Source organism: Ovis canadensis, chromosome 11, assembly GCF_042477335.2.
Source record: "Ovis canadensis isolate MfBH-ARS-UI-01 breed Bighorn chromosome 11, ARS-UI_OviCan_v2, whole genome shotgun sequence".
NCBI lineage: Eukaryota > Metazoa > Chordata > Mammalia > Artiodactyla > Bovidae > Ovis > Ovis canadensis.
Genome location: NC_091255.1, coordinates 29,435,572 through 29,453,499, shown reverse-complemented (window position 1 = coordinate 29,453,499; position 17,928 = coordinate 29,435,572). Strand labels below are relative to the sequence as shown.

At 55.6% G+C, this 17,928-nt stretch overlaps 1 protein-coding gene across 1 annotated transcript; it reads right to left on the bottom strand.

Moving 5' to 3' along the window:
* Position 1: 1 nt before the first annotated feature.
* Positions 2-17,187, bottom strand: ANKRD13B (ankyrin repeat domain 13B). Its single transcript, XM_069602999.1, has 15 exons — positions 16,600-17,187; positions 6,796-6,931; positions 6,537-6,661; positions 6,404-6,449; positions 5,672-5,815; positions 5,393-5,582; positions 5,250-5,316; positions 3,866-3,947; positions 3,039-3,103; positions 2,679-2,809; positions 2,427-2,584; positions 2,144-2,296; positions 1,847-2,010; positions 1,683-1,759; positions 2-1,353 (listed from the first exon to the last, which is right to left on the bottom strand). The coding sequence occupies exons 1-15, from the start codon at positions 16,711-16,713 to the stop codon at positions 1,116-1,118; spliced, it is 1,890 nt and encodes a 629-aa protein (XP_069459100.1). The 5' UTR covers positions 16,714-17,187; the 3' UTR covers positions 2-1,115.
* Positions 17,188-17,928: the final 741 nt, after the last annotated feature.

The following is a 17,928-nucleotide window of genomic DNA, read 5'->3' as shown; positions in this document are numbered from 1 at the left end:
CTCGGGTTTGAAGCCTCTTTTATTTGTGCCTCAGAATCAGTCTGGTGCCCCTGGCATCAGGGAAGGGGGTGAGAGGAACAGCTTCTCTTTGTTCTTTTTCTTCCATCCCTTTTGTGTCCCTTCTGAGCCTCACTGGCTGAGCCAGGAAGGCCAGTCCGAGAGAACCCAGACAAGGGTGTGCGGTGGGCCCCTGCCCCCGGCGGGGTCTGTGCTTCTCTGGGTGGGTGGGGTGGGGCAGAGGGGAGCCGGGGGTTAGCACCATTGGATGAAGGGTTTTAGAGTCAGCCCCTGGGTGGGGCAAGTGGGATGCACAACCACAGAGGGCTAGCAGCAGCTGGTGGGAAGGGGTGGGTAGTGGTGCCACGGCCCTGGGCGACCCCTGCCTTGTTTGCGCCGCACCCACTATGCCCCTCATTCGCCAAGACACCATGAGGGAGCCAGGCCTTGCCCACACCTAGCCTCCTCTCTGATCACAAAAACATGCCTTGGGGATGGGGACTCCAACCTCTGGCCGCCCCCAAGAGAAGCTGGGACCACCCTGAGACCCGGGAGGGGTGTGGGGGCTGGGGGAGCCTGGCACCCCGCTAAGTGCACTTGACGCTGAAATGCGGGGGTGGGGGAGGGGCTGGGCCCTGGACGTGCTGGTTTGTGTCTGGGACAAAGCGGCAACACAGCACGTGGGGAGCTCAGCTGCATCCCCCGTGGGGATGCAAAGGCTTCACGGGCAGTGTCCTGGAGTGGGGTCAGTGAGCAGAAAGGAGGACCGCCCAGAAGGAGCAGAGGACGGGGACCCTGCTTCTCTCAGGACCGTCTCCCCCTCAGGACCGCCTGGTTCCACCCGTGGACTGGTCCGAGCCCAGGGGAGAAGGGTGGGAGGGGGGTCAGGATACAGCAAAGCAAGGGAACCGGGCCGTACCAGCTGCCTCCAGGGCCCTGGCCCGGAAAGGTACTCCGCGGCCGGGCCGAAGCCCTCCCCGTCGGTTGACGGGTGCGCCGCTGCGCCCGCGAGGCGACCCCTCCGGTCTCCAGACGCGTCTAGGCGAGCGCGCGCGCGGGGCGGTCCTCGCTCCGGGGCGGGTTCCGCGGGGCGTGGCCTGGGCGCCCGGCAGAGGGCGCTACTGCTCGGTCAGGGAGAGCCGCAGGATGCGCTCCAGCTCCTCCTCCTCCTGGCGCGCGCGCCGCCGCCGCTCCTCCTGCTCCTGCGCAGACAGCTCCATGGCCAGCCGCAGCTGCTCGTCGTAGCTCCGGAACACGTGGCTGCCCGGGCCTGGGCGCGGGCTGGGCCGAGGGCTGGGGACCGACGCCAGGGCTGCGCGAGGTACGGGCTGGCGCTGCGGCGTGGGCGGAGCGCTCCTGCGGGACAGGTAAAGAGACGTCTAGGGCCCCTCTGCCCAGAAGCGCGGCAGGAGGCAGCGTGGAGGCCCTCAGACACCGCGGGCCTCGCCACCCACCAGAGGATCTGTGAAAGCTCTCAGGCCGCCTTTGGGTTGGGAAAGGACGCCACCTTGACACCAGCAGGGTCCCCAACGAGGGGACCGTGGTTTCTCTGGGCCATGGGGGGCTGCCCAGCTGGCAGTGGCCGGACGCGCCGTGGACAGGGTCCCGGTCGTGTTCTCTGTGTGTGGAGGCGGGGGTGGGGGCATAGACGCTTCAAAACCCTCTCGGGACGGGCGGGCACCGACCTGTCCTGCCGGCGGCCTTCGTAGGACATGGGGTGAGTGCCCGGTTTGCTGTTGGTGAGCGCCTCCCAGATGGTGACCTGCGGGGCGCGGTTTGAGCCCGTTAGCTGTGGTGGCGGCGCCGTGGTCCCGGTGGGGAGCCCTCCGCGCGGCCTCCGGGGACGCACCTGGTCGTACTCACTGCCCGCCTCAAGCAGGCTCTGCTGGATGGCGAACTGTAGCAGGTCGTCGTCGTCTTCGCGGGTGGTGGCCTCTCGCTGGCCGCCCAGCACGCTGTAGCCGCGCGGGGCCTCGAACAACGCGGGGGAGATCTCGCAGCCGCGGCACGAGGCTGGGGGCGCCAGGCCGGGGAGGCGGGGAGGGGGTCAGAGTGGACCAGACCGCCCCCTCCTGCCCGCTCCCCAGGAAAGCGCTCGGTGGGGGCCAGGGGAGTGGGGGTAGTGAGGGCGGGCTTGGGGTCTCACTGGTGGAACTGGAGCTGCTGACGCTGGAGGAGTCGCTGCCTGGGGAAGGGGTCTCGCTGCTGGGACTGCCTCTCACCAACGGCACCGGCTCGTCACAGCCATTGAGGTTCCCGAAGGTGATGCGGGCGTTGAGGATGTGGAAAATCGGAATTTCTGAGGATGAGCAAACCCATCAGGCACCACCCCCACCCACTCCCTCCCACCGCGGGTACCCCCTCTTAACCTCCTGAGAAGCCCCACTCTCCCCAGAGCAGCTCAAGAGGAACGAGAGTAGAGGCCTCACCAATCTTGACGGGGAATCCCGGAGGCAGGCGCAGGGTAATGAAATCCCGGAGCTTGGCGAAAAGTGCGTTGCTGACGGCCATGAGGTCAATGATGGGGGCCACCTGCTCACACAGGGACAGGGGATGCTCCTCACACAGCCACAGCTTGGCCTTGAACCTGCCCCCCACCCCGCAGATACCAAAGGGTGAGGGCCATTGTAGAAGCCACGACCCCTCCCCCAGCCCTGCCCAGCCCCAGCAGGGGCCCTCACTTCTGTGTTTTGGTGGTCAGTTCCATGGGGCGACCCATGTCACGGTTTCCAAGCTCAAAGTTGGGGTTGAAGTACTCTTCTGCAGTGATGGCAGTGGGGTTGGCTTGGCTCAGGGTCTGAGTGATCAGGGTCTGTAAAACCACACAGGGAGGAGCTCATGAGCCCTTCTCAGTTCCCGAGGCCAGGCCAGCCACCTGGTATTACAAGTCCCAAATCTGTCTCCTTTCCCCCCAACTCCCCACCACTGTGGAGCCGACAGGGCCTTGGGCATTGTGGAAAGAAAGCAAGTCCACACAGGATGCCTCCTCCCGATCCCCATCCACGCCCTTCTACACAGGGGTACCCCTGGCACACACTCACCCCGTTTTGGGGGCCCCCATGCTGCTCAGCAATTCCCAGGAAGGACTGCAGAGGTGTCTTACAACCTACGAGAAACACGACATCTCAGAGGACACTGCAGCCCCTCAGAAGGGACAGCACCCAAGACCCAGGGAGGAGGCTGGTCCCTGGTGGGGAGGGAGGGTGGCTCACCCACACCACACACTCAGGCAGGCACCTTCACCTGAAGGTGCCTGAGGACTCCAAGGGGGCAGGGGCAGCTGGAATAAAAGTAGGCCTGGGGCTCAGGAGAGACTTCCCCAAATGTCACTCTCCAGGCTGTGACACTGGACAAAAAATACCTGGGAGCAGTTTGGGGGTATGCATGTGTGTGTTTTCCTTCAGGGGCTTCCGTAGTAACTTCATTTTGTTCTCTTGTGAGGTGGGAATTCCATTTTCCCACTTTAAACAGACTAACTGGTGCCTAGAGAGTCAGGTGTAGTATCAGTGGGCACAGAGAATTAGCAGCAGGGCCCATGTCTTCCTGCCTCCGGTGTGTCCTATTAGACTGGAATGGCTGATAGTATACGTGACATCCCCCCACCCACAAATCCAGTGCAGATATTAGTAATCAATTACAGCATCCCTTCCCATTGAGCCCAAATGATGCCTTAGAATCTTATCAGCACTCTAGGCAGCCACTACCAATCACTAGGATTTGGCATTTTAATTGAAGCCTACTTGCCTGAGTAAGCTATCCGGACTCTTGCTAGTGTGTCAGAGGAAATACTGATTAGAGGGGCTCATGTGGGAGCTGGTTCCTCCCCACACCCCTTTTCCCCATCCCCCACCCACCTCTGCCTGATTACCTTTGACCTTGCCCTTGTGCTGTTCTGAAAGATGTTCTGTCCGTGTCCGCGTGATGAGCTCCACGTTGGATGCCCCATATACCTGGGGACAGACGAGGGAAGGACTCGCTGACAGCTTTGGTACTTCTGTCCCTGCCCCTGCCCCCAAGGGCATCACAAACATTTCCTTTAAGGAATGATCAGGGGAGGGAGGTACCGTTTGTTCCAGTCCAGGCCTTTGGGCAAGTAATTATATGAAGTTATTCATTCATTTTCCTATTCATTCAACAGACATTTTGTGAGGACCATTTCTAGGCCAGGCACTGAGGCAGGCATCAGGGATACAGTGATGAACAAGCATGGCCAGACATGATCCCTGTCCTCTTGAGGCTCAAAGTCTTTTTGAAAAGACAAGAAGACAGTGGATGGTAATAACCCAGTGTGACATGTCCTCTAGATGGAGAAGCACAGGACTGTGGGAATAAAAAGCAGAGACCATAACCTAGCCTGTGAACCAGGGAAGGCCTCCAGGAGGAAACAGCAACAACACAGAGCCCTGCACTGGTTAGCCTCTTCACCATGTGACCCCACGTGGGTGATGTGAGGGTCCCATTAGTGACTGTGGGAGACCTCCCTCAACAGTCTGCTCAGGCGTGAAGGCCTGGCTTTGGAGTCAGCCAGCAGATCTGGCCGACCCTGTGCCGGTTACTTAATCATTTTAAGCTTCTGCTTTGTCTTCATAAAATGGGCCAGTACTCTACTTCATAGAGTTGTTGTGAAGATTAAATGGGAAACCATAGAAAGGTTGATTAAAATCAACCTTTTGTAAACCATCTGTAAAGTGGGAATAATAAAAGCACCTACCTTAAAGGGTTGTTGTGAGGATTAAATGAGTGTGTGTGAGATATACGCACATATGTACATAGACATGTGTACATGTGTACAACTGACACACATACATACACGCACAGACATTTAAAATGTCAAAATAGAGCACTGCACGTGAATGTAATGTTTTCGTTTTACTTGCTACATCATGTCTGACTCTTGCAACTCCATGGACTGTAGCCCACCAGGCTTCTCCATGGGATTTCCCGATCAAGAATACTAGAGTGGGTTGCCATTTCCTTCTCCAGGGGATCTTCCCAACCCAGGGATCAAACCTGCATCCCCTGTATTGGCAGGCAGATTCTTTACCCTGAGCCGCCAGGGAAGCCTGAATGTAGTATTAGGTGGACCAGTAAAGGCCAGCTCTTCTCATCAGTTGCCTGTTAGTCTCAGGCTCTTCCCTCCAGACTGTATTGTCTCTGTACCTCCAAGGCTTAGAAACTGGTCAGGAAGCCCCTGTCCCGCTCACTGTAGGCAAGAGTGTGGTGGATCTGGCACCTCGGAACTGTGACCTCACCTTGGCTTCATACCCATTCACTATCTCGGTCTTCTCACTGCGCCAGCCCAGGATGCCTGTCTTGTTCCTGGGGAAGCAGAGTGGTCTAGGTCAGGGGGCATCCACCAGGCTGGCTCCAGGCTTCCCAAGGCACGCCCACTTACCTCTCAAAGGAGATGTTCCTGGTGTCCAGTTGCGTAGTGACGACAGGTGCAGTGAGCCGGCTCAGCACCTGCTCCTCCGTGGGCTGCGCAGCAGCCAGAAGCAGCTCACGGTCCTGCCCGGCCAGAGCCAGGGTCTCCGTGTACACCACGCGGCGGTCGTGGTCAATCTCCATAACCACGGCACTCGCGTCTGCCAGCCCCAGAAGAGCTCAGGGAGTCAGGGCTCACGTGGGGGTGTCCCCAGCCTCCCCACCCGGCCCTGCCTCCCACCTGCCTGACCTTGGCCCCTGAAGATGAAGCTGCGGTTCCCTCGCTGCCACGTCATGTGGTCAAAGCCCAGGAGTGTGGTGTCTACCCGAAGGTTCTGTCCACTCTTCCACACTTTGTAGGTGTCACTGGGGCAGATCTTGGACACCAAGGGCACTGAGTGGATGAGAAGGTCAGAGGTGGCTTCAGTTTGCCTGGCGCACCAAACCCCAGAACATGGGGGTCAGGGGTGTGTCTGGGAATGGGTAAGGGAACTGGTGGGAAAGCAACCTCTCCCCCAACCAGCAACCCCCAACAAATGCAGACCACAGTCATTCAGATATGAGCAACCTAAAGTCGGAGACAGGCATGAGTCAGCCACCACTAAGTCCCTAGTATTCACCATTTAATTCATTCAATCTTGCATCCAGTCTTCTAACAAATATTTATTAAACACCTCCTCTGTGCCAGGCACTGGGGATACAACATTGAACAAGACAGGACCCCTGCCATCTTAGAGCTTACCTTCTAGCAAGGGATGACAGGTAACAGACAAATGAGCCAGTCATTACAAAGTGAAGGAATTAATAACGGAATGGAGGCAGCATGGAAAGGCCTCAGGAAGAGTTAGTGTTGAGCTGAGAACTAAAAGGTGGGAGGGAGCCAGGGGTGCGCAGTGGGAAGAAGGCTCCAGGCAGGGGAGCAGCAAGTGCAGGAGCCCTGGGGCAGGAGACGACCCGAGAGGCCCCTGGCAGTCCCTCTTACCCCAGCTAGTGAACTCCCATTTCATCTCCACGTAGAAGTCCTGGGCCTGGAGGATGAAAAGGAGAGTGGCTACGCCTGCACTGGAGACAGGGATCGAGGGCCACGGTGGGGAGGCGAAGAAGCTGGCCCTCACCTTGCGCAGCTTCTCCAGGAGCACGGGGATGCCCGCCAGCCGCTTCACCACCCGCTGGTAGTCCCGGTACCGCAGCACCAGCTGCACCAGCTCCAGGTCCCGGGTACTCACAGCTTCCTGAAGCACTGGGGGTGGAGGTGGGGGGGTGGGCAACGTCACAGGGCAGGACCCTGCCTAGGGCTCCCTGCAGCCAACCAGAGGTGACGATATGGTGCCGGGAGACCCAGGCTGTGGGGTGGAAGCGAGCAGGGGTGCCCACCTGTCCAGCCGCTGCGATTCTCCCTGCCCACATCTGCGCCGTGCGCCAGGAGCACGCGGGCACACTCGAGGTGCCCCAGGGTGGTGGCCAAGTGCAGGGGAGTCCGCCCCCGGGGATCCAGCTGCTCAATGTCCACCTGGAGGAGGTGAAGCGGTTGCCCTGGTCACGTCGTGAGGCAGCCCATCTAAGCCTGCCTCAGGATTCCATTAATGATGGAATCAAGGCAGTGTGGAAAGGCCTCCGGAAGATACAGCGATGAGCTATCTGTCTCTAGGCAGGCAGCAATCACCTAGTTGTCCTGCCTTGCCTGTCTTAGAAAGCAATGGGAGAGACAGGCACAATGAGCTGGGGTCAAGTGGAAAGGGGATTGCAGGACAGGGCAGGAAGTAACTCTGAGAAGGGGAGGAGCTTCCTTTCCAGTTCACCTAGGTGCCCTGACTGGGCTCACTCTTCCAAGGTCCAGTGGTTTGCCTGTGATGAGTAAGCTTGGGGCTGAAGGGTGATCTAGAGAGGCTACTGGCCAGGGAGGGCACCTGAGGCCTGTCCTAGGTGTCCAAGACCACACCTTCAGGAAGGGCCACCAGTTTAGATCATTGACAGTATCACTGTGAGGTTTTAGCACAGCTGCAATGATACATTACCAGGAATAAAAGACTATGTTCATGGTACACCTTCAAATCCATGTCCTGTGCCTATGGGACACTAACATTTTTTAAAATAAATCCTGTTGTTTTGTGAATAGCAGTTATATTGCATGAGATTTTTGTTGGGTGATAAAACCGTATGTTTATTAAATATAAACATTTAGATACACTTCAGGAGACTAGGACTTCTGTTTAAATATGTGAACTGACCACATGCATGTAACTACTCTTCTCTGCCCCAAAACTTGATTAAAACGCCAGGGAAAGGCTTCTATGCCGACATGAATAAATAACTGAAATTACCATCCCACCCAGAACAGAGAAAACTATTGCTTAAAATAATTGTTTTCAGACATTAGGCAACAATTAGTCCAGGACTGTGATCCCCCAAGTAAGAAACAAGGTGGGACCTATGATTGCCTAAGTCTCTACTTGGAGGAATATTCCAAACAGCCATTCAGAGAGGAGAATCCCCAGCAGAGCATGGTAGTCCACTGAGGAGCTGAGAGATAGCAGCAGGGAGGCTGAGGTAGTTAAAACTTGCAGGGCAGAGTTCCAGGAAAAAGTAAGCTATGTTTTGTTTTGTTTTGTTTTTTAAAGAGCTCCAGAAATCTGCATGTGGTTCTTTTGAGTCTTTGCTAAATATTAAACTTCACATTTTTAGACTGAAACAACAAAACCAGGCAGAAAAGAAACAACAGACTCAAGGGAAAAAATTCTCAGAGTTGAGCCATAGCAGGGAAGCATTCAAGCTCCAGCCTGCTAGAGTAGAGAACTCTTGTTGATTACCCAGGGTATTCAATAGAGAGGTATTCAAAAGAAGGATTATACCTTAGAAGTTGTTCAGATACCAGGCTGTGTCCAACTCTTTGCAACCCCAGCCTGTCCTTAAAGACCCACCCAGGCCTAATTTTAATAAAGATAAAAAATAAACTCAAAAGGATCAAATTGCTTTGCCAGTAACTTAAATTAGGCTGCCAGAACAAAGCCTAACACTCCTTTAAATGAAGACAGCAAAATCCCGATGCTTAACATCACAGCATTTACAATGTCCAACGTCCAGTTAAAAATTACTAGATATGCACAGAAGTAGGAAAATATGACCCATAATCAGGAGAAAAATCATTTAATAGAAACATTCTGACATAATAAAGATGAATGGCTCAGTGTGCTCAAAACTTTAAGAAAAACAACATTCACAAAGGAAAAATTAGGAGATAAAATGTTCTGAAATGAAATTTTCACTGGGTAGAGTTAATAGCAGATTAGACACTTCAGAATGAAAATAAGTGAATTTAAAGATACAGCCACAGAACTATACAAGCTGAAGAACAGAGGAGAAAAGAGGCACTGAAAAAACATTCAAACAGCCCCAGCAATTTGTCAGACATTATAAGGCATTCTAACATATGTATAATTGGAATCCCACAGGATCAGAAAGGAAGTGGAGGAATAAGACAAATTTAAAGAAATAGCCAAAAAATTTCCAAATTCCATTTAAAAAAACAACAAAACAACCTACTGTAGTGAGTTGAATACTGGTGCCATCCCCCCCACCAAAAAAAACACCCCAAAAATATATCTACATACTAACTGCTAGAACCTATGAATGTGACCTTATTTTGAAAAAGGGTCTTTGCAGATACAGTTAAGGATCTCGAAATGAGATCAGCCTGAATTATCCAGGAAGGCCCTAAATCCAGTTTTATGTGTCTCTGTAAGATGCAGAGAGACGTTCCATGTGAGAGGAGGCAGAGACTAAAGTGGCGCAACCACAAGCCGAGGACCGCCGAGAGCCACAGGCAGCTGGAAGACGCAAGGAAGGGTTCTCCCCTAGAGCCTTTGGAGGGAGCAGTGCGTGTATCTTGCTTGAGTTTAGACTTCCAACCTCCAAAATGATGAGAGAATAAATTTATTATTTTAACCCACCCTGTCTGGTAATTTGTTGCAGAAACTAATAAAGTGACAAATCCACAGAACCAAGGAACTCAATGAATCCCAAGGAAGATAAATACCCAAAAGCCTACACCAAGGCCCATCATAATCAAATGCTGGAAACTAGTGATAAAAAGAAAATCTTAAAAGCGTTTTGAGAAATGAGACACACTATGTATGGAAGGACGAATACAGGAAATTCTACATTTTTTAAAAATCAGAAACCATGCAAGCTAGAAGACAATAGCATGAAGTCTTTAAAGTGCTGGGGGTGGGGAGGGGATGGGAATTGTCAACCTCAAATTCAATATCTTGTGAAAAATATACTTCAAAAATAAGGGGAAATAAAGATTTTTGTGGACAAATAAGAACTAAGAGAATTTGTCACCAGAAGGCATGTAAGAAATGTAAGAAATGTTAAATGAAGTTATTCAAGTAGAAGGAAAATGATACCAGATAGAAACTTCGATCTACACAAAGGAATGAAGATTGCCTCAGAAGGTAAATGTGGGACTTCCCTGGTTGTTCAGTAGTTAAGAATCTGCCTGACAGTGCAGGGGTCTCAGGTCCGATCCCTGATTGGGGAACTAAGATCCCACAGCCCTCGAGGCAGCTACCCTGCAATGAAAGATCCTGCGCGATACAGCAAAAATCCCACCTGCCACAACTAAGACATCACACAGCCAAATAAATGTGTTTTTTTAAATAATGCCAATAAAATATTTAAAACCCACAAGAAAGTGGCCGGAGCATTACAACTGACTTAGGGGAAGAAAGGGTACTAGAACCCAGCCATTCACAGAGGGAAACCCCAGTCAAGCTAGAGACCCCCACTTAGCACCCTTGAAAGGTGAAGAACATGCAGGCAGTGGGAACAGCAGAGGTGAGAGAAAGGCTCAGAACTGAATACTGGGGGGCCTGGTTCCCTCCCCAATTTTGTAAAGCTGGGAGATGCCCCCCGCCCCGGCTTCTCTCCATGGGATGCCAGGGGGTTTATCCTCTGTAGAAATTGTGCCTGAGAGACTTCCCTGGTGGTCCAGTGGCTAAGACTCTGCACTCCCAGTACAGGAGGCCTGGGTTTGATCCCCGGTGAGGGATCTATTAATCAATGATCAAAGATCCAGTGGGCCACAACTAAAGACGCGATGCAGCCAAATAAATAAATAAAAATAAATGTTAAATAAATTGAGCCTGATATATACTGAACTTGGTCTGAGGATGAGGTCATGAGACTGAAAACTGATGAACAGTGTAAGTCCAGTCCCCACTCTGCCTGAAGTCCTCATCACTGGCAGCCAGGCTGCACGCTGCACTGTCCCATCCCGCCCCTAGCAGGAAAGTGGAGGAATCTTTCTTGGAGAAACCAGAGGCACCAAAGACCTCTGGGTACAGACATTTGGGGATCCTAACAATAAGCAGGCCAGTCATCTTAGAGCAGCACCCGTGTATTAATAAGCTCCACGTCTCCATCCTTAATTATGCTCTAGCAGCCAAGGATGACCGGACACTGCCGGTCCAGAAAGCTGCCCAACATGAAAGAAAGATACCAAAACACGCAGATAGGTGCTAAAAACACAGAGGAAACAACTGTCGATGCAGGAAACAGAAAACTGGAGGCAGGGACAGTCATTTACACCCTCAGAAAAATACAGAAAGGAAACTGAATCCATGAAACAGAACGGGACTTTCTGACCTGTGCTGCTTTCCCTTGCTTTTGCCACTCCAGCTGTCCCTGGACAGCTTCCCCCGTCCCAGTTCCCCCATCACAGTAAACAGCACCTCGGGTCACTCCCTTTCCAGGGAAGACTTTTTCTCTCACCTTCCATATCTAATCCACCAGTAAAATTTGACCTTATAGGCTCTACCTTCAAAATAGATCCAGAGTCATTTTAGCTGTTACCACCTTCAGGCTACCCTCCTGGTCGTAGCCACCCTGTCTGTCACCTAATTCCTCCCACTCCTCTCTTGGTTCCTTAGGTCTGTTCTCTCTAGGGCCCATCACAGGTACCTGTAAAATATTATTCCTCAGGTCCCGATGCCCTTTAGCTCAGAACCTCTCCGTGGCTTCCCATGCAGTTGAGGATAGAATCCTGAATGTCTCTGAACTCACATGCTCTCCCATCTCTCCAAGCTCCACTCTGGCATGTTGGCCTTCCCTGGAACCATCTTCTTCTGGGTCCTGGTAGCCACAAAGCTTCCTCCCTCACTTTATTAAGGCTGCCGCTCAGATGTCACCTCCTTGGAAAGGCTGTCCCTGACAAGCCAGCTCAAGTGACAGTTGCTATTTGTCTCTGTTGTCCCTTCTGCTCCAGCTCTCTTTCAGCATTAAATTGCCTGCTTATTTCTTCACTGTCTCCCTCTCCTAGACTGTATGTAAGCCCCATAAAGGAACTGTCTGTTTTGTTCAGTGCTATATCCCCAACTCTAGACAGTGTCTGGCACATAATGGGTGCTTCATAAATATTTATTAAGCAAATGCCTAGATGACTATTTTTAAGGGACATGGGGAAGGAGGGCAAGGCAGTAAAGAGTAAAATTGATTAGCTAGTAAATAGCTGTAGAAGTATGTTGTTTATAACATGAGGCAAATAAATGAACTGCCTAAAGAGTTCAAAGTGGTTGCCTCTGGGGGTGAGATGCAGAGGTGAGGGAGGCAGGGAACTCCTTTGTCAAAAATAAAACATTTTAAGTGATTTATATAATTTGTATAACCTTCCGTTGGCATTTCCTTGTCTTTAAATATACAAGGAGCCTCAAAATTTAAAAAAAAACAAACCCAAACTGTGCCCAGCCCCTGTGCCCTCTGAGCTGTAGCTTGGAGTCCACCAGCTCCCCAGAGAGGAGGGCAAAGCATTATTTACTCTCTGCCTCTTACAGGTTGAGCTGGGCCCCTCAGGGTCCAACCTGGGTGGAATCCTGAGTCCTGGGATAGGAGTGAGGCAGCATCCACAGACCCTGAGCGGGCTGGGTCACCGGGGTGTCAGGAGGAGGGCTTCCCACGGGCCGCAGCTGAGCCATCATCCTCCCACCAGCCCTGCCCCAGATGCTGCTGCTGCTGCTAACAAGGCCCCAGGGAGCCAGCAGGGCCAGCCCCAGGGCTCCAGATGCCGCCCGCCTCCCCCTCCCTCAGGTGCTTCGGCTCCAGGCTGCAGAGGCCGGTACAGGCCAGAAAGGGGTGCCCGCCCTACCCCTGCTCCTCCGGAGCTCTCCTGGCAGCACTCCCCAGGGTCTCCAGGGCCCCGGTGTGTTCCACAGCCACGGTGAGCCCTGTGTACTGTCAGCCAGGCTCCAAAGAAGATCCCCTGCACCCATTCAAAGCTGGGCCCTCGGTGGAAGCGGCACCTTGCCGAGGGCCCAGGTGGGAGAATTCATTAATTTCCTCGTCAAAGGCCTGCTGCTGTTTAATTGCTGGAATGAAAAGGTTTCCCGTGAAACCCAACCCCCAGCCCTTAGAGGATAGAAGCTCTGCACCCCAGCCAGCCTCAGCTGGAGGCCCAAGCAGGGACTTTCGAGCTTAGGAGCTGAGGCTCCCTGGGCATAGTCTCCCTGTTTCCATTCAGGCCCCCGTCTGCACACACACACACACGTGCTCCTGCATCCACAAGCACAGTACATGTGCACCCGAGTGTACAAGGGCATGTGTCCAGCTGCCCTCCAGCCTGCAGGCTTCTACTCATGTGTAACACACATAGATGCCGGCACATTTGCACATGGACACTCCTTGAACCCACGTGCACTCACAGAGTATTTTTCGAAGTTGTTTAGCAAGTCTTTTTGTTAGGTGAAATCTTATAAGAGCGCTATACAGTAAACGCAGGTGCTGGAGGAGCAGATGGGCTCCTTTCCCTGCTCCACCCCCTCCCCAGGGAGGACAGCCCAAGTCTGGTGTGGCCACCACCGCTTCTGTGCTTTCCCACCAGGTGGGCCTGAGCTCTCTCAAGGGGAAGCGAGGCAGGGTGCTTCCCCGTGGACAGTGGAGCTGGGCCCGTGGGGGTGGCACCTGCTGAGTCCCCCTCCATTCTGCCCCACGCAGCCCCTCCCCCTCATCCCAGACACATTGATTTTTGGTTTCGAGGGTTTGTGGCTCCCTCTCCCGAGCTTCCCAGCTCATCAGCTGTGGTGACAGCCTATACCAGGGACTGCCTACTTTGCCAGGAGATGCAATCACAGGTGCTCCTGGTCACAACAGGTACCTTGGGTGGGACAGCCTCTGTCTGAGCATCCAGGGGCCCCACAATCCCAATCTCACCGGGGTGTCAGGTCAGAGAGATGACCTGGGGAAATCAGGAAGGAGGACTATGGTGGAGGCGGCCGCCAGAAGAAAGAAAATGTTCCCCTAGGACCACCATCCAGTCCCCTCCAGAGTGGTTGCTGCCCAAGGAGAACCTTGCTCTCCTTGGCCCTCCCACAGGGAGCTATTCCTGTCTAACCTCCACCACCTACCTCCAGGGAAGCCCAGGGACTTGTAGCTCCAGAACCAAGGCCATGCCCAGTTGTCTGGACCTCAGGCCTCATGCCAGCTAAGGGAGAACTGGCACATCCGTTACCCTACAACCTCCTGCCCCCTCCCAACCTGGCAGAGCAGGTGCATGGCAGAAAGCAGGGCACCCAACAACCGTTGTATTGCTGGGCATCGGCTAGGGGCGATCATGGACACCTCCCTTCAAAAAACCTCTGCTTAGCACCTCCCTCTCCCCACCACACCCTGCCGCCAGCCCCTGTGAACTTGCTCAGAAGGCTGCCATGCCATCCCCCTCCTCCTTGGCCAGCACTGCCAAGCCTGCCCACGGGAGGGCCTCTGCGGGGCTTTCTTGGAGTGAAGAGGAGACTGCTATGCCAAATGAAGACCAGGGAAACCCAGCTGCTGTGTGTTTGAGGAAAGCCTGGCTGTTTTCTGTGACAGTGGATGCCAAGAGGACCAGAGATCAGGGACCCCCAGATGAGATGCCTGGGGTTGACAGGGTTTCATTAGGATGTTAGGTGGCACCCCAGACCCCTCACCTGCAGGAAATGCCTGGGGAGGGGGCATCCTTAGCTCTCCTAGCGAGTCTGAGGCCTGGAGAACTAAGCAGTGCACATCTGGATGCAAGGATTCCGTCCAGGTCAGTCCTGGAGTCGAAACTCTGCCTGGGGGCTCTCCCACCCAGACTGACTGGCATTCCCTTCTTGGCACCCTGGTGCAAAGGAGAGGACTGATCTGGCTCCTTTGTGGCTGAAGAAGGGTTTCTCCTCAACCTGTGCCCTGTATCCCCTCAGGGCTGGGATCAGGGCAGGCAGTGTACATTTCAGGAAGACACAAATTCACCAGGGTAAGGGGATGAGTGGGTGGGGTTGGGGTACACCTGGTTCCTGCAGTAGCCTGAAGGGACCACACTCAGTGGTCCAAAGGAGCCCTACCTGCAGCAGGCTCTGGCACCCCTCTCCAACCCCACCCCAGCAAGAGGACTGCTGACTATCAATCAAAAAGGCCTGGGTGAAATGGCCTTTTCTTCTAGGGCATTCTGCCTCACTCCAGTCTCTGCAAGGAAAAAAGCACCCTCCTCTTGGGCAAGGGAGCACGATCAAGGTGTTCTGGACATTCAGCCACTAGCCTTCTGCCTAACAGTTCTTCAGCCAATCATCAACCATCCCACTGGGAAGTTCCTCTCAGGTCATACTCAAATCCCTCCAGCTGTACCCTCCCTCAGGGTTGTGTCTTCTCTTGCCCTCAGGGGAGGAAAGCAGAGACAAGCCAGAAGAGGCTGAACTGATTTAGCACCCTGCACATCACACAGCTTCCCTGTTCACACTTGCATCAGCACAACGGGGTCTTTGGGAGGGCGTGGGCTGTGCCTGGTTTGTTCATCTTTGTCCCCGGGAGCTACCACTCTGACCTCGCTTCCTTTACCAGTCCAAGGAGCAACCTGAAGCGTCCTTGTGGAAGTGGAGGGAGAATGGAAGCGGACACCCCAACCAGAGGTGAAGGCTCAGGACGCCTCATCACTTCCTGCGCTTGCCGCGCACAGCCGGGTGTCCTGCTGTTCTGAGGGCCCGGAGGCCGACGTGAAGACAGGTGCCAACCCTCACCTCGCTTGCCTGGCGATGTCCTGCTCTCCACCTCACTCTTCCCTTGGGAAGCAGACAGCTCCTCAAACTGAACTTCCTGTGACTCAGGAAGTGGCCCTCAAAAGGCATATTCCCCAAGGGGCAGCGCCTGAGGAAACCACTCCCAGTCCATGGCCCCAGGATCGCAGATCCAGGCCAAGTCTGCAGGCCTCAATGGAGATACACCAGGGCCAGCTGGGCCCAGCTCTGGCTTTTGCCTCCCCACCCTGGAGGGCAAGTCGTTTCTGCGAGAAGAGCCTGCCTGTGACCTGGGCCCAAGGGCTGAGTTGGGAATTAACTGTGACCTGTGCCTGCCTGCCTCTGTCCTGAAGAATGGTGAGGAGACTCCATCCCTGATAATATCTTCTTGGAGGCCACCGCCCAGCCAAGGCTGGCTGACCCACCCATTCTCAATACTAGAGAACCAGGGAGCCGCTGTGTGTACAAAACCTCAAATCCTGTTGGGGGCCAGTAGGGCCCCGGCTTCCTCAGCACCTAGAAGCCAGGCCCAGCATCAGAGGGCAGGAGAACGCCTTTCAGCACCTGGACAAGGCCCTCCAGGGGCTTCACCCCAGAGGCTCTCCCTCTTCACTCCCCATTCCTGAGCAGGCACTGGGGTCGGCGGCGTTCAGGGGTTCAGCCCAGAGTGAGCAAACAGATAAGCGCTCGTGGAGAGGGCAGAGGGCACTGGGTGGGGCAGGCACGCCTGGGAGTGTCCCGGCCTCGTCTCGGATCCTTGACCTGTGACCCCCTGCCTACGCAGGCCACCTCCGCACACTCACGCGGGAGGTGTTGCTGCCGGGCTGAGTGGAGCGGACTTTCCCACCGCGTGGAGCTCTGATGGAGCCGGCAGCCCCTCCCCGCAGCCCTCATTGCCCCGGCGGAGGAGGGGCAGGGCGTCCCCTACCCCAATCAGGGAGGGTTCGGAGCACGTGTGGACCGCCCGGCCGGGCCGGAGCCGAGCGAGCGGGGGCCGCTCCCACCATCCTCTCCAGGTCAACAGCACAAATGCGGCGCCGGCGAACAAAGAAGCGCTGCAAACTCGCCAGGGGGGCGGGACAGCCCGCGCCGCGCCCCCTCCCCAAGCCGGGCGGGCTTGCGGGGCCGTGGGGTCCTCGCGGCGCCCCGACGGCGCTCTTACCTGGCCGGCGCGGACCTCTTTCTCCAGCTCGCGGTGGCGGTTGTGCCACACGAGGTAGTGTAGCGGGTACTTGCCCTCGGGCCCCTTCCTGGCGGAGGCGTTGGCGGGGATCATCGCCCGCTCCTCATACCGGGGCCGCGGCGCCCGGCCCGGAAGGAGGGACGGCGCCAGAGCCGGGGCCCGGGGCCGCGGGGCGGGGGGCCGGCGCTGCCTGCTCGCAGGGCTGCGGCTCGGGCATGTGCGAGCGGCGCCGGCGGGCGGGGGTGGCGCGGTGCGGGCGGCGCGGGCCGCGGGCGTCCTCGCGAGGCGGCGGCGGCGGGCGACGCGGAGAGGCCCCCACCCGCCCGCGGAGGGCGCGGGCACTCGGCGGCGCGGCGCGGACTCGCGCCTTGCCTCCCACACCCCCGCGCACAAAGACGCCGCTCGGCGGAGGGAGCAGGCGCCCGCAGCGGGCGCGGGGGCGCTCGGGGCGCGGGCCCCAGGGACGCCGCCGCCGCAGGGACGCGCGCCCGCGGCCCCCGGCACCCCGTAGCTGCATAGCCCGGCCCTCAGCCCGAGCGATCGGCTAGGGATGCGGGGATGCGGGGGAGAGAGGAGGGGGACGCGGATGCCCTGGGCAGCGCTTGTTATCACTGGGCCCCGCGGCATCATGGGGCTTGTAGTCCGCCTCGTGGAACTAGGGGGTGGTGAGTGGCCGGAGAGTGTCCCGCACTGTCCCCCTGATCCACTGAGACAGTGGGGAGTCAGGCCTGGCCGGGTCGGAGGCAGTGTCCTGACGTCTGATGGACTGGGGTGCACCCCCACCCCCTGGCATTTTGCCTTTTGCTGGGGAGGGACGGGGTTACAGGCCTTCCTCAAGCATTAGGGGGCGCGGGAAGGTGTGGCCTTCAGGCTTGAGTTTGAGTCCCAGTGGAACGTGAGCAGGATCCAGATTCCAAGAAAAGAGTGACTGGTGGAAGGAGTCTTGACAAAGGTGCGGGGCGTTAGTGTGCAGTGCCAAGGGTCATTGGAGCAACCAGAAATCTGGCATCTGAAATACTACGTAGGAGTCTTCCTGCCTTCTTTTAAAATTAAACTCCATCTTCTGCATTTGACTTTAGAAAGACGGTGTCTATTAAGGATGGGAGAACACACCCCTCCCCCCATACACTGCTGTCTGCAAGGACCCGAGTGGGGCTGCGCAGAGACTGCAGCAGGTGGCAGCTCCCCACCTCCACCCCGTGTGGTCCCCTCTGGAGAGGAAGCACTGGTTCCAAAGACTATCTCCTTCCTGAATAACTCCAGGGCAGAGAGATCTTTCCAGAAGGGTGCTTGCAGATGCCTCGATAA